Source organism: Mauremys mutica, chromosome 6, assembly GCF_020497125.1.
Source record: "Mauremys mutica isolate MM-2020 ecotype Southern chromosome 6, ASM2049712v1, whole genome shotgun sequence".
NCBI classification, from domain to species: domain Eukaryota; kingdom Metazoa; phylum Chordata; order Testudines; family Geoemydidae; genus Mauremys; species Mauremys mutica.
Window position 1 is genome coordinate 99,745,050 of NC_059077.1, and position 16,750 is coordinate 99,761,799.

General features: G+C 39.0%; 1 protein-coding gene across 2 annotated transcripts in view; it reads right to left on the bottom strand.

Annotated features, from left to right (window-relative positions):
• DENND4C (DENN domain containing 4C) overlaps positions 1 to 16,750 on the bottom strand; it is a 107,540-nt gene that overhangs the window by 53,827 nt on the left and 36,963 nt on the right. For both annotated transcript variants that reach the window (XM_045022263.1, XM_045022264.1), the window contains exons 3-9: positions 11,752 to 12,004; positions 10,478 to 10,547; positions 8,214 to 8,383; positions 6,402 to 6,643; positions 2,975 to 3,041; positions 2,264 to 2,322; positions 684 to 828 (exon numbers count right to left, since the gene is read on the bottom strand). In XM_045022263.1, coding sequence (XP_044878198.1) covers positions 684 to 828; positions 2,264 to 2,322; positions 2,975 to 3,041; positions 6,402 to 6,643; positions 8,214 to 8,383; positions 10,478 to 10,547; positions 11,752 to 12,004 — 1,006 coding nt within the window. The remainder of the gene's footprint in view (positions 1 to 683; positions 829 to 2,263; positions 2,323 to 2,974; positions 3,042 to 6,401; positions 6,644 to 8,213; positions 8,384 to 10,477; positions 10,548 to 11,751; positions 12,005 to 16,750) is intronic.

Here is a 16,750-nt window from a genome sequence, read left to right on the forward strand (position 1 = left end):
TATTTCAACAAGAGTTGATTGAGCCATGTGAGTTTATGCAAGTGTTTTTCTGTGTCATTCTAATAACTCAAAAAAGTGTGGGTTTTTTTGTTTTGTTTTTTTAACATGTTCCATTAATTTAATCCACAAAGAGACCAGTATTATTGGCATAAAGGAATACATCTGGTTCAAAAGTACATCTCCGGTGTCTCCTGAGGCATTTCAATTTGGATGTACAGATCTCTAGAGAGTCTGTAGGAGTTAGGTCCAAACTCCCAGCTACCTTCCTTCTGCCCAAAGACTGCTTGTGGTACCGATCCTGAAGGACACACAGACCCTTCTCTAGGACCTCTGACCGCTATCTGTGGTCTCTGACTTCCCAAGAAGTCAGCATTCCATTACCTTGGAAAGCATCAACCATTAAATACCCCAGAAGCAATTGTCAAGGACTGCAAAGAGTCAGCAACTTAAATAAAACAAAGAACAGTGGCATTTAAATATAAACACAGTAACACAAAAAGATTGCAAGCTCTTTCTGTCATAGTTTGGCTGAGACTAGGCATGAACATTTTCAAGCCAAAAGGAAGGGGTTTGGGGTCAACTCCAGAAGGTGATGAAAAAGTGGAAATCATAATGAAAAATTATACTGTGGAGTCAGCAATGACTTCATTCATTCACTACTGTACAGAACATCCTGTACTTACAGCGACTACAGCTTCAGCTACTCCAGTCAGTACAGCTGGTCTCAGAGAGTGCAGCAGAATCTTGCCCTCTAGCAATACAAAGAGTAACAAAGTAGCACAGTTTTCGGGTCCAAGATTCATCAGCAAAGTACTGAAGTTTGCTCCACTAGGAAGAGAAGAGAAGATTACTTGGATCCAAACAGTAGTGTTCAACATACAGCTAAAGATTTAATAATTGCTACAGCAACAGCAATCAAAATGCTGGGCATTTACTGGGAACTATGACAGACTGAGAGGAGTTGTTGGCTTCAATTCATGTCATTATGAATAGCTAGTCAATAACTACCACCTCACTACAGGATTTTCACTATTGCAAACAGAAACTAAATCCAAGGGAACCTCTTTAAAATAGCTTCAGTAAATTGTTCTTTGTTATGTTTATGAGTTTCCTGTTACGTGCACGAGCAGCCATCAGCCGAACTTGCTATGAAATAAAATAGGCATTATGAAAGGAAGGCCTGTCTAACTAGTGAATGTTCCAGCTATGCAGATATCTGGCATCACTGTTTAGGATGGAATAATTCAATCAGTTCATCAAAAAACTATACTTCTGAGATAGATACAAGTTTAATTCCATGCAGTTAATTTGTGGGTTTTTGTTTGTTTTGGGTAAGTAATGTGTGGACATTAAAGATTCTTGACACTTCATACAAAAGAGATGGGGTTTACCCTCCTGTCCTGGAGCAAGAGTGTCTCTTTATGCACTACGCCACTGTGCAGTTTGCTGACTGGCTGCTATTCTCCACCATTAAGGTGGATACATTCCAAAGGTGCTCAACACTTGTCATTTGCAAATAACTCTTTGGGATCCTCCAGCATAGGAGGTACAATATAAAAACAAAGTTTCCAGAGAAAATATCGGCTTTCCAGTCTGAAGAAAGATTGATTGAAGTGTTAAAACTAAAAAGGAAATTTGTAAATATAAATATGTATACTACAAATTTAAACTGTGCGTACAGGGCTCCAGGAAAGAGAAGGCTTCACACAGCTTTTGCAGAGAACATGCCAGCCCCTATGACTATACAAATACATCTTTAGACTCCTTCCACTGTGCTTGCACATGTATGCACACTACTTGATTGTGGCCACCAGCATTGTACACTCTCCCATGGATTTGGGGGGGGGGGGGGGGAAGGAAGCAGAACAACAAATAGTCTCTGTTACAAAAGCAAAATACGGCGATCATGACGTATAACTCAGTTACCAAAATATCAACTATTTAAAATACAATCACTCTGAGCTAGGAATCTCTGCTCAAAAGAGATCCTACAGTGAGCCAGCAAGCAATCATTTGCTGTTCATATATAGTAAGTATTCAAGCCTTATTACTCCCTCATATGTGTTGAGGTTTGTACACTACTTTTCCACACAAACTGCATTATAAATATACGGTGTACATATATTTGATCTTTTACAATTGTCTGAGATTTAAATCATAGTATGGTAAAGTTTTACTTTCTCTCATGCTTCATCCCCAGCCCATTTTTTAAAAAAACCCAAAATCAATAAGCCGTATAGAATTTAAACATTGTTAATGTTACCTGAGTGGCAAGGGTGTAGAAACTGGTTGAGACAATATTAATGCGTCATGGGCAGAAAGCTGAAAAAGGTGAAAACATTCAATGGATTTTTGTGGCAACTCAAGAGAGTACAATAATCCAATCAAAGTTTACGACAGAATATTCTGATGGCACAGCAGGCACGCTAAAGACAGTATGTCACAATGCTATCCAGAGAGATTATCAGGGATAACCCTTGAAACTTCTTGACCCAGTGAACAGAAGACCCAGAGTAATCATTTAGACAACTCACAGAAGTTACAAGAAACAGTCTGTGACATAGCACTGAACATTCAGCCGCTGCCTGGTGATTAACAGAATGGCACTACAGATACTTCAAGAGAGGTGGCTCATCTAAGAGACTTCAGGGTGGGTGGGTGGGTAAGGGAAAGAAGAAATATGGTACAGTAAAGGGTGCCTACAAAATAAAGAGGTAAGTAATGGAAATTTGAGGAACCAGAAGAACATTCTACTGCCAGTTTCATGATTGTAAATCTGTAAGAGCTCCCCTGGACTTTCAAGTGCACTACTCCAAATTTACAGAGCTCTAAGAGAGGAGCATTTGGCCCCTTGTGTAAAGAGCAGCTCTGAGGCTGAGGACAGAAGCCCAAAGGAAGAACCCACACTTTCTGTGCCTGGGAGAAGAGCCACCCCACCTTTATAACCAGAAAAAGTAGTCGATATTTTGGTTACCTGTACAAGGATTCTTGGTCTTTGAGGTGAAGGGAAAGGTATATTGTGCATGAAATGGGATATGTGCCTGAAAAGAATATTTAAAAAAAAAGTTTTCAATTCAGCAAATTCAGTTTTAAGTATAGCAGACAGCCTTTCATCAGGGTTGCTTTTACAGATTTTCTCTACCCTCCCCCCCCGCTTTTTTTTTAAACTCCTTTAAAGCAGTCCAGAGGAAGGTTTGCAAAGTCACTTACACACCTAACTGCTGTAGGACAACAAGGAAGAAATTCCTCAAATGTTCTACAGCAAGAGGAAACTGCATTTAACTATAATATTGTGTCAAGCATCAATTATTCAGCATATGAGACAACAGGTGAAAGGTACACATTTTAAAATTCAAAGTTAAGATGACATTTTAAAAATAAATGTGTTAAAAGAGCCCACTTACCATGCCTACAAAATGCATTCTGATTATTAATACCACATGCTCAGGTTGTGTGTGTGTGTTTAGAACCTATGGCAAATGTAGGTTTTATTGAGTTTTTTATTGCAGTGAATATTTTTCCAAAACAAACAACACTAAGCAGAGGTAAAAAAAAAAGTACACTGCATACTACACCTCTACCTCGATATAACGCAACCCGATATAACACGAATTCGGATATAACACGGTAAAGCAGCGCTCGGGGGGAGGGACTGCACACTCCAGTGGATCAAAGCAAGTTCAATATAACGTGGTTTCACCTATAATCCAGTCAGATTTTTTGGCTCCCAAGGACAGCGTTATATCGAAGTAGAGGTGTACTTGCAAACAGGTACATTTAATCTGGGGATTAAATGACATGGCATTGTCCCTCTGAACACAACTTCTCCCCCCCCCCCCCAAAATGATGAAAAATGGACCACTTCTATCACTCTTTATTCCATCCATACTCTAATGACAGCAGGGCATTTTTCATTGCCTGCTAGCTCACTTAGAACAGTGAGAATTTTGTCATGCTTCACACCTATGTGCCTCAACCTTTCATAGGAATGACTTCCAAGAGGGAGAGTTTCCTTGCCGAATTCTTGGCTTCTCCCTTATCAAAGTTTTTAACATTTCACTCATCCCTATGACATGCAGCCAACAAGGGGGTCAATTAACACTAACTGTGGCATTTTAATTATTTTGACACTTGTCCACTAGGAACTGGACACAGACCATCCCACTCTCATCAAACACTGTAGTATGGTTAATAGCTGTAAAATAGTGGTAACACTTGGTCATTACAGACCCTGGGCTGGATTCGAACTGGCAGTCTAGAAGTCAAAAGCTCTATATTTCATTGACGAATACAGCTTCCCCAATATTTTATTTAAATAAGTGGAACACTGGTAAAGTTATTCTCACCTCCCTCAGAGCCTAGTTTGAGATGAATTTTGGGGTGTGGAGTGGGCAGGGGTTGTCAGTGTCATTAACTAATCTCGATGGACGTTGATCCTACATTTCATCCAAACTAACTTCATGGCTAATAGTCAGTAATACTCCATTCTCAATTAAAATTAAGTAATCTGAGATCTTTTCATTGATTTTGGTTAGGTCAGGAGATTACTGAGCAGATTGAGACCTCCCTGATCACGGGGTTTCTGAGTCTGGATTCTAGCCCAAGCCAGATATTCTCTGATCTCAAGCCACTGTAAAAACCCCCATCATTGGAAAAATCCCCAGGGGAATGGGAACTATCAATTTAAGGTCATCTGCACTTATTTTTGTTTATATCTTCTGAGAAATGATTACACAACGCAGAACTAAAAGCTCCAATAGCTTATAGTTTTCAAATATACAAATTCTTAAATCGCTACTTTTAATATTGTAGGTGGTATTTGAATCTAGCTACATTACTAATTCAATTACCATTTTAGCAGCATACACCATACCTTAACAGATAAACTGTAGCTTAAACCATCATTTCTATGTTTCAAGCATTTTTAGGCTGTAATTGTACAGCAAAGTTACTCTAACATCGGTCTTAAAAGGAGAGATGCATTAGTTATTAGCTCAGTCTTAAAAAAACATAATAGCCATCCCAAAACATAATAGCATATTATTCCATAATCACTAATCTGAATAACCAAGAACTAGTAAATCTCCATTCTCAGTCTGGTAAATTGGTAGTTAGGAGGCACAGAGACAGTTTCACTGATGACAGGAATCAAGTATCAGTGCTGATCTACAGGTCAGATTCATCCAAATGTATCTTCCCATTAATAGGATTACAGTCTCCTCTATAATAATAATAATAGGAGATATACCAATCTCCTAGAACTAGAAGGGACCTTGAAAGGTCATCGAGTCCAGCCCCCTGCCTTCACTAGCAGGACCAATTTTTGCCCTAGATCCCTAAGTGGCTCCCTCAAGGACTGAACTCACAACCCTGGGTTTAGCAAGCCAATGCTCAAACCACTGAGCTATCCCTCCCCCCAGTACTCAGTTAACATACACAGTTGTCTAATATGGTCTTCACCACTTGCAATGGGTTGTACAGAGATCATTTAGTTAAGATTCATAAAAATGCTCCAAAGACCTCCTTATCCGTACATAAATTGCTACAAAAATATCTCCTTTGACACATTCTTAGCGTGTAAAGAAAGTAAGTATTAGCAGCTCTTGCACCTCAAGGGCACAGTGGGAGACACAAAAGATACCAGCAAGCAGCATATTGACTTTTAGATGTCCCTTCCAAAAACAAAAAACAAACAAAAAAAGGGGCGGGGGTGGGGGGAGGGAAGAGCGCCGAAGTCTACACTGGATCTTCTGATGAAATGTAACCAATAAAACCAATGACATGGTCTCCCTAAAAGTGTCATGTCTTGAAATGTGCCATTTCTGTAAGTATCAATATTCCAGCACACATTCCACTTTTATTGTGAATTAGTTTGTTAGGCATATGATGGGAGCCACGAAATCTTGTTCCTTATAGAGATGGTCGTGACCACTCTACATTAATTGCTGATTTTAAAAATAGCCTAAATATGCATCTTCTTTAAATATCCTTAGGGTTCCCTGTTTATACCCTCAGTGACTTCATACCAAATCAATTCATTTTAAAAGAACAGATTTATTTTTCTAAATTGCAGTGCTGCAAATCTAAAGTGAGGATCTAAAAATCTAGCTGTTTTTTTGCCTCTTCTGTCACCAGTAAGAGAACATGAAGATGAGCATTAATAAATGAGGCAGGAAAATATCCAGTCCATTCATCACAGCCATATTGGCTCTGCAGTAGTGCTAACAGTAGGAACAAGTAATTTTTGTCAAATCAGTATAAGCCATATAGTACAGTCAAGAGTACAGAACAAATACACCAAGTAAGAAGGTGCCAGTTACATGCGGTCACCTCATTTTTTGAGCTACATCTACATTTAAGTGCCTTGAAACATTAATTTATTTGGAAGATGCCAAACATACTTTTCAATTGGAAGAGGATGAGGCCCAGAGACAGAGAGCTTGTAGATGAACATAAGAAATTTTCGAAAGGCTTCGAAGAAAGGCCAGTGAGAGAGAAGGCAGATGCACGTGTTGGAATTGATGGATTTGGAAGTAACCACTTTTCTCTCCACAGCTGTCAGGAGACCCAGCTGCTTACACTGCTTTTCTGTTAGCAGCTCCCGGGAATAAGGCTCATAAAATTGAATAGCAGCACCATACACCTGAAGGATGAACAAAAAAAACAAACAAACAAGCAAATGGTTATGCCCAACATTAAACAGAAAGTTGGGTTTGGATTTCTTTAAAGTACTCTTCATTCTTTTTGCGATGTGTTTGTACAATGGGGCTCTAGTCCATGGCTGGGGATCCTAGACACAACATACACACCAACGCATACAAAAATGAAATATTTCGTTCTATATTAAAGCATCCTTATGAATATAGAAATATGAACTTTTACGTTTAATATTTCTCTGGTCTCTCCCCCTGCCCCCCAAAAAAGTTTACATATAATAAAGTAACAACATCCAGAAGGAACCTAGAGCTTCTATGCTGTGAAATGGCACCTTCTATACAACTCAAACCAATTTAGAACACTGTTCTGTTTATGAACATTTCCATGTGGTGGTTGCACTACACATAAAACTACACAGGAGCTTGAATATTAGAACCCATTTTACATAGACTTTTGACAGAAGAGTGACTTTTCCTGACACTCCCAACCTTGCCTGCCAAAGTTTCATGTTAATTGAAACTGATAATGCAAGATCAATAACTGATACCCTAAAATATGTTCCTTATAAAGGAACAAAAGATTGATACAGGTTTCACTTGTCCTTTGGTCAACAAGGATTACTAAAGTGGAGAAATGATTTGCGGCTTCTTGGATGACCATGGAGCAATATTAGAGCCAGGTACTGTGGTATGAGATCAACAGAAACTAAACCTAAATATTATTATAAATGAGGCAACTGAAGATCCCCTTTTCAGTTGAACATCTTTTCTAGAGATGGATTACAACTTATTTTGCCCACATGGAGTGGGCGTTTGGATTTCTTGATACACCCAGGTCCTGCAATTTTAGTTCTATGGAACCATAACTGTATGCTTCATTCCCATGGGACTAACCACCACAAAAAAACCTCTTCATATTATTTCCTTCCTGCCTGTCTCTTGCCTTCCTATGGGCTCAGCCACCTCAAGCTCTGCATAGGCACTATCACGCCAGTGTTCATTTTGGGGCTGCAAAAAGAACAGGAGTACTTGTGGCACCTTAGAGACTAACAAATTTATTTGAGCATAAGCTTTCGTGGGCTACTGCCCACTTCTTCAGATGCATAGAATGGAACATATATTGAGGAGATCTATATACACATACAGAGAGCATGGAAAGGTGGGAGTTGCCCTACCAACTCTAAGAGGCCAATTAAGTAAAGGGGGGGGGGACTTTTGAAGGGGCTGGTTTCCTACGTGCTTTTTTGTGTATTTTGGACATAATATTTCAGAATTACCCCAAAGTTCTAGAAGCAAGACTAATTACTTGAAGGGGGAAAGGAGATTATTTTAGCTAGTCAGTCAGTCACAAGTGACCAGGAGGATTTGTATTTCCTCTTTCCACAATAAATCCAAAGGGCATAGGTGACGGACATTCAGTAGGATAACTGAAATTTCTTAAATACTGAAGAAGCAATGTATGTTTTCTCTCAATACCAATTGAATTCTAGCTTTGGATAAGTCCTGATATCAACCATTTAAAAAAAAACAACAAACAAACACAATACTCAATCATACCTTTTCTGCAGAAGAACCAGTCAGGACAAATGTTGAAAACACTGGTAATGGGTATTTGGTTTGAGGATCCCAGCATTCAATAGTGGCTCCCATAGGAAGGCAGAAAAGCGGTACAGATTCTGACAATGGGAATGACTCATAATCATCCTCTGGATATCTGAAAATTAAACCTTTTTGGGGAAAAAGAAAGAAAGATTGACAAGTGCATTTTCAAGGCTCTGCAAGCCTTGAACAAAACAACAGCCTGTTAAACTGCACGAGACTAAACAATCTAATGTGGATTTCAAATATCCACGTACGTTTAAAACTCACTTTTTGTAACAGTTCAAACAATTCTGAATTGTAAACTTTGAAACCGAATATCTGGCTTTAAACTACATAGGAGCTGCTTAAAACTTATTCTACACCAGCAATGACTTACTGAGCAGAATTAATGTTCCATTAAATAGAAACATGAATGCACTGACAGGCTGTCTACTTTAAAACTTCAGTTAATTTATGTTAATCCTTTGGTAAGATTAAGGTATAGACACGTGACAACTGAACACCTTGTGGGCAGTATTTCTGGCAGACAGATACTACTGAATTCCTAGAAACATTGCACAGAAAGTACCAGCATACCAATGTCACTTATACTGGTTATTATATAGCACCATCCACCCTAGTATCTATGACTTCCAACTCCACTCAGAAAATAAATGTTGGCAATTTATTCCATTCAATGGGCAAAGGAAGAGGCTTGTCCCTAGACTTCTGTTGTCTTTTGCTCCATAAGCTCAACTGGGAAAGTCTCTTTTTTTAAAAAAAAAACCTAATGCTACTGCCACTATTTTAGAGTAATTCACAGACAGATTTACACAAAGATTTCCCAGCCAGTTCTTGGTTGGGACATTCCTCAGCCCCTCTCCTTCACTTAAAACAGGTGAAGAGATTGCAGAAGAGGACAGAAGAAATGCACCTAGCTTCCATGGTATATGCAAAATGCTCTGATGGTTGTGAGGAACACACAAATAAAAACAAAAGGTTGTCTGGAATCTCCAACCATTTCTTACTCCCCACCATCCCCAAAAATACAAACAACAAAATAAAGAGAAGTTTTTTGCTCACTAAAAGCAAATACAAATGCTTGCTAAACTGAGTTAAGGATACCTGGCTGCAGAGTCTGCCAGGGCAAGCCATAAAAATAAAGGAAACAAGCTGCAAAGACAGTACAGAACACAGCCAATTGCTTATAATAGTGGTAGTCATTTGGTAGTGTATTACACCTGATCTCCTCAGACTGAATTGGCTTCCAATTTCCTTCCAAGTGCAATTAAAAGTTAAGAACTGCTAAGTGTCAGGCATCCCACAAGGCACCCAGACACATGACAGTAATTCAATGCCTCTCCACAGCCCTGCTAAAATATAACTTATCCAGGTAGTCTGCTGGGATTCCCTTGCCATTTCTTCACCTATGACAACTAATAACAAGCAGCCAATGTAGTTAACCCTCTGCTCTCACTGCTCCTCCTGTTAAATCCAAGCCAGTTGGGAGGTAGCTATTCCAGGCTTCCGCCATGTTTTTTTAAACCCCATCTCAACAATCAACACTCCCAGCTATGCCCCCATTCAAACTACCCTAGGGCCCCCCTTCAACTTCCCAAACACCACCTCTCCCTGGCAATCTCAGTCTCCATCATCCTGGCTCCTACAAACCCCACACCTGCTACTGAAGGGTGCACAGGACTAGGCTCCTGCCTCATGGCCATCTGCTCTCAGCGTGCAAGTCTGTGGGGGGTGGACTACTTGTTCTCAATGGTGAGAAACATCACACATGGAGCTGCATAAGCCTGGGCAGTTATGAAGTTGTGTTTGCTCTCTACAGCCTTTCATCATTTAATTCCCCTCTGTCTACACAGTACATCTCAGTCGCTTCTGCTGGCAGTCACTAGATTTGACCAACAGGGAGCTAAAGTGAGGCTCTTCTCAGTGGTGGACCCTGAACTCTAATCTTAGCTTGTTCAACAAAGGCCAACATGATCTACCTTTAGAGCTAGGTACAAGCTTTATATGTTTACTCAGGATTTTGCAAGGGAAGTGGGATAAGCTGAGGAAAGGATTATAGGAATTCATTTTGGTTGACATTTGTCAATAGTTGTTATATACTGGATCTCTACCCTGAGAGCAAAGTTAATAAGTTGAAAGAATAATTTAAAATAAAGTTAGGCAGGACACTTATGTACTTCTCCTAATGTATTTAGGTGCTCTTATTTGCAAAAACTTACCAGCTTTATATGCTATTGAGTTAGAAGCCGGCATAGACTTCTTATAACAGAGGTACACACTGGACCCCCACTGTAAGACACAAATTAAGTCTCATCAAAACCCACAGAGACAGCATCTGAATGGAGCAGTACAGGTTAAGTGTTTGAACCTATTTACAGTTATACCCAAAGCAGAGACATTTAAATAAAAAATGTTAGAGGAAACGTTGGTGTTCATCAGCCCAACAAGTAACAACACATCAGGAAATTCAGAGTTAATACTGTGCCCTTTATCAAAGACCATAAGTAAAAAGACACACCCACTGTTCTGTGGCCAACAAACAATGGAACAGGTACAGGTGAAATAAAGTAACTGCAGGTTTCACTTCTGCATTTCCTTCCTTTTGTCATTCAAGTCAGACCCTTAGAGAATCTGTGACCAATGGAAATATTTCCACAGTGTTTGGTTTGTTTTTTGGGGCTTAGGGTACGACAATGTATATAAGTGTTTTTAAAACAGATTTCCCTGCAGTGTTTGAAAACTAAAGGAGTGCTGCAGTAAGGGCATGTCTAAACTATTGGCACTACAGCAGCACAGCTGCAGCACACTGTTGTAGCATAGGCATTTCTGAAAAGGGTTTCTCCATCAATGTAGGTAATTCACTGCCCTGAGTGGCCATAGCTAGTGCGTTGACCTAGCCAGATCTACACCCAGGGTTTAGGTGGCTTAGCTACAATTCTCAGGAGTTTTTCACACTGCAAGTAACATAGCTAGGTCGATCTAAATTTTAAGTGTACTCTACAGCTCAGAAACTGAAGGCAAAGCAGACTATAAACAAAAGTAAAACTAATTTCATTGATGTACTGTCCAACGGAAAGTCCAAGCAAGGAATATAAGTAGTGAACTGGATTCTCTGACTTTTAAATAAAAAAGTGTTATCAGTAATAGAGGTAAAGAAACGTGTTTACAGTGCTTTTTTGTACTGGCCCTTAAGTACCACTAAAGGAGGTTTGTTTTTCCCTTTTCCTTTTAAAGGGGAATGGTGTGTCAACATGCAAATTGAGAAAAATCACTAGTTAGTTAATGGAGATAATCCTGGCAGAAGCGTCTAAGGAAAAACTGAAACAAGAACTACAAAACTAACATAACATAAGTCATACTGAGAATGAAAACATATTGACAAAGTAGAATAAACGCGTTAATAACAGCATTAAAAAGAGCCAAAAGCCTTCCTGTTTTGTTCCTTTTTGTTTCAGAAAAGTCTAAAGTTTTAAAATGACATATTTATTCTCACCATGCCACAATTTAAGTTCTTATCAACTTTGCAGAACGTATGGGGAGGCGTTTCTCCTTTGCTGGTAACAATAACACAGATATCTGTTACAGCCAAGGAATTCTGAGGCCGTACTGGAGGAGCCCTTCGATAGGTAATAAAGATTCGTTGAGAAGTAGCTGAACTGTTGTTAACATTGGCACAACGACCATAGGGAGTAGCTTGGATCACCTCACAGCCTAAAATTACACGTTCCTTCCCTTCATATAGAACTCTGCAGATAAGGGAAACAAATAGAAAGATACAAACATTACACACAGATACATCATGTTATTTGTGCAGATACATGCATGTGGTCTTTCTAGGACTGCAATTAGCTTTGCACACCAATAGTAAACAACAACTGACATGTGAGAAGTGTACATTTCACAGTCATCTTAACCATAGTCTCACAATAGCAAGAGGTGAGAGGGATGTGAAAATACACACCAGGCAACTGGCCTAAGCAGAGAAACTTTTTAAAAAGGGACTTCAGTGGGAGTGGCAAGTCTTCAGCAGTAGGTGTGTAACTTTCAGACACCAAGTCTGAAAGTTTGGCCCTAGGTAATTAACTAAAGGAAGAGTGGAGGCATTGCACTGTCAAAGGAAGCTTTCACAAAGTTTCCTCACACTATATCTAAACATGTCTTATGCTAGGAGTTATTCCTTTTCGGAAGCACTAAAATGTTACCAAAATTCATTCCAAGCTAATTTCAATTATTTTTAAGGGACTATTAGAAAAGACAGAAATTTGCTAGCTTGGTCAGCTTTTAGAGAAGTGGGCCAATTGAAGTTTGGATTCATGGTTTCTCTGGCATTTTAATCTCAAACACTAGCCAATTAAAAGGATTACATTTTCTGTTTAGTATGCTGAGATAACTGCTAACTTCCAGGAGTAGAAAACTCTAAATATACTCAGCATGGAGAAAAAGTTGCTTGAATATGAACAGTGGCAAGAAAGGCAGAATTCAAACTGTACCAAATCATATTTCTAAAATAGTAATACAACATGTAAATTTTATCTTCCCCATCCAAAAGAAAGCAATTGTTCTGCCTAATCAGACCTCCATACTACTCATATACTGTATATACTCGTTCATTAGCCAGTTTATAAGCTGACCCCCCCCCAAATGGATAGATAAAAATAGCAAAAACTGTATGACCCTTTCATAAGCTGAACCTATATTTCAGGGGTTGGCAAACTTTGGCTCCTGGCCCATTAGGGTAAGCTGCTAGTGGGCCTGGACATTTTGTTTACCTGGAGCATTCACAGGCATGGAGCCCCTCAGCTCCCAGTGGCCACAGTTTGCCGTCCCCAGCCAATGGGAGCTGCGGGAAGTGGGGCCACTTCCCTCAGCTCCCATTGGCTGGGAACAGCAAACCATGGCCACTAGAAGCTGAGGGGCTCTGTGCCGGCTGCAGATGCTCCAAGTAAACAAAACCCTGATGGGCTGGGAGCCAAAGTTTTCTGACCCCTGCTATATTTTAAAAGTTGGCATCACAAGAAATTGAAAAGTTTTGCTAGAATTATTTTAATGTAATCTAACGAAAAGCCTGTTTTTATAATAACTGAACAAATATGTATTCACCTTCAAAATTACAGTCAATATTTAAAATCAGTAAATGGATATTTAAAACAAGTAACTTAGAACAATATGAGACTTTAAAAAGTCTTAAAATCCTTCAAAATGTGGATCAGTCTCTGATTCACCAAACAGTTCATTAAACTCGGCTTCAGTCACAGCTGCACTTGCATTGTCATCGTAGATGTGGGCAGTGTCGTCTTCAGACTCAGATTCCTTCTCATCATCAGCCTCTGTTGTGTCATCATCAAATATGGCATCAACTTCTGACCTGTCGAGTGCATTGCTGATACGGCATTTCCAAAATGATTTTATCATTTCCAAGGGAATGGACACCCACGCGTCCTCGATCCACTGGGTGATCAGATTTATGAAGCCTGAAATCAGATTCCCACTTTTTGTCAACTTCGCCATGCCTGAGCACATCTTGGTCTCTTATTCCACACTTTTTCCAGCCCCATTCAATAGTCCCACTTTCATCCGTCCATCCCTTTTCATGTGCATGTACAATGATACCAGCAGGAAATTTCATGGTTTTAGGCAAGATTTTTCTTTTACAAAAACAACAGGAGGGATCTTTGATCCATTTTCCAAATCTGATAAAACCACTGTAAAATGGTTATTTTCACGGTCAGTGGTTTTAATTAAAACTGTTTTTTCACCAACACCTTTACCATTCTGTTAACTGGGAGAACGAATGTCAGTGTTTCATCCATATTTCCTATTTGTGACAGTTCAAATGCATATCCCTTTCGATATTTCATAATAAATCTTTGGAAAGATTTGATTTTTTTCTTCCAGATCTCTCAGCAGTTTTTGCGCTATCTTTGTTGGCTGATGAAGACAGAGACCATGATGGTTCATGAAGCGAGTACAACCACCCGCTGATGCGACAAACATTGACGGCTTTACTGACTTGTATTTGTCATCTTTCAACATTTGCAGAGCATGCAGACGAATTCCAGTTCTAGTGACAGTGTACCCATTTTGTCGATATTCAACAACTCAATTATTGAGGATCTTTCTCTAGCTCAGGACATGAAGCGCATCTCGTTAGACAGTTTTTCTTGCTTCTTGGCATGTCTTTTAGTGTTTTATTTTTTCCCCATTCTCTTACTTGCTTCTCATTGATACAGAATTCATGAGCAGTGGCACAATTGTTTGCTTCTGCATATTCAACAACTTTAAGTTGAATGCAGCATGATAAGCAGACCGTTTTCTTTTCATTTCACCGTTCATTTTAAATACTAGTATGAAAATAGATTATTATTATTATTATTACAGATTTTGTAGGACTTTATATAGGAATGTCACCTGCTTTATCACTGTCAAATTATTATTGTTCTTTATTTCAAAGCAGCCCTGTAGATTGGAATGTCTAACATGACAGCATGATAACAGACTATTTAAATTTTATTAGAGATTCCATCGATTCTGCACATTATATATTCATATTGGCTAGAGACTTACAAGGTCCTTTGGTAGAAATGCATGAAGAGATCAAATTACACAGTAGTGGACTGACACCAGTGCTATAGTACTATCATTCATTGTGTTTTTCTGAATGGCTGGTAAGGTGTAGCATTTTGTAAAAGGCATGGGTCAAATGTCATGCATATCTGTAGCACTGCTCTTTTAGTATTCACTTCAAGCCAATCTAGTCCACTAAACAAAGCCTTTGCAACTTTAAAAGGCTGCAGTCTTGACATCAATAAATGGGTCAGCAAACTTTGGCTCCCAGCCCATCAGGGTAAGCCGCTGACAGGTCGGGATGTTTTGTTTACCAGGAGCATCCGCAGGCATAGGTCGCCACTTCCCGCAGCTCCCATTGGCTGGGAACAGTGAACCGCAGCCACAGGGAGCTGAGGGGGCTCCATGCCTGCAGACGCTGCAGGTAAACAAAATGACAATGTATTCGACATTCAATTCAATGATTCCATAGAGTTTAAAATCACCAAATTTTGGTGTAGACCCGTTTATAAACTGACCCCCGCTCTTTGATGTGTCACTTTTTTACCAAAAATATTTGGCTTATGAACGAGTATATACAGTAATACTTACCACTTTCACACAATTTTCAACAATATTTTAAAATCTTAACATGCTTCTTTTGTTTCCCTTGACTAAACATACTTAGATATGCTGACAATTCTCTTTTTCTTGTTTCCAAGAACACTGGCACCTAGCTTCTAATCACTTATGTTCTTTTTTGGTAAGTGGATAGAGTACCTGCAATTATAACTGTCACCAAATATCCTGTGCCAATCACTTCTCTGACATACCACTAAGAAGTCTTAAGAACATATCATGCATTTGTGTCTGTGTATTAAAAAAACCCTAGTACCTAGAGTATTACATTCGAGCAAAAAGATCAAGTCAATCGAGAGTATGATACAGTTTTCATATTATGTCAGCATGTAGCAGGCTAAACCAGTCAGTTGAGCCACAGAAGACTGTTGCACAGTGGACTTCAAAAAGCAATTTTAGTCCATTAAAGGCCTGATCTTGATCCTACACCACTGAAATGGATACTAATGGACTGACTTAGTGCACCTTACTATGAGATTATTTCTTTGGGTTGCACAATAATAATTTTATGTACATAAGGGCGCAGATGGTGCTGAATGCAATATAAAATGGATACAGACAGCATGTCGTGTATCATATTACCTTCACTTTTGACTTACTTGAAAAGTGAAGTGTTCCTTTTTACCTGGCATGGAAAATTTTAACTGAACAAAGTCCGTCCAGCAAAGTTATAAGAAACTGAAAATAGGGTCTTATAATGGGGAAAAGTATCAGACAATCTTAATTCAGACATTTTGGACAGAAGAGTGTTCAAGAGAGTATTTCTAAAATGCATCCTTCACGACATTTTTTTATGACAAGATGAAATAAATGTATGGGAGGAGGGGGGAATCAAACTATTCCCAGCAAAATATATAGCATTGCCACCATAATAAAATATTGGTAGTCCCATAATTTTAATATTAGCATAAAATATTACCTTCTACTTGAGTTTCAGAGAGGTTTCAATGTAAGGCCTATTTATAGTTCACAAGTGTTTAATATCACAGATTAAAATAAGTTTATTCTTGAAGCATGTTTCCAACTAGACTTCATCTTCTAAAAGGGGATATTGCATCCCTCAATCCCCAGGATAAATTTCATACATTTCCAAGTGCTACCAGAGAGATGCTTAAAGATCCCAGAATTAATTATTTCAAACATTTTTAAGACAGGATGTTTAATCAGCCTCCAAAACTACCTCATCAGGCTCATAAAAAAGAAATTCACTAGGCTAGCAAGGTGACAAAACCAAACCAGTTCCTGGCTTCACATACAGTAATGAAATCCAGAAGCAGACAATTAGAAGAAAGGTATTTGTAACATTCCAG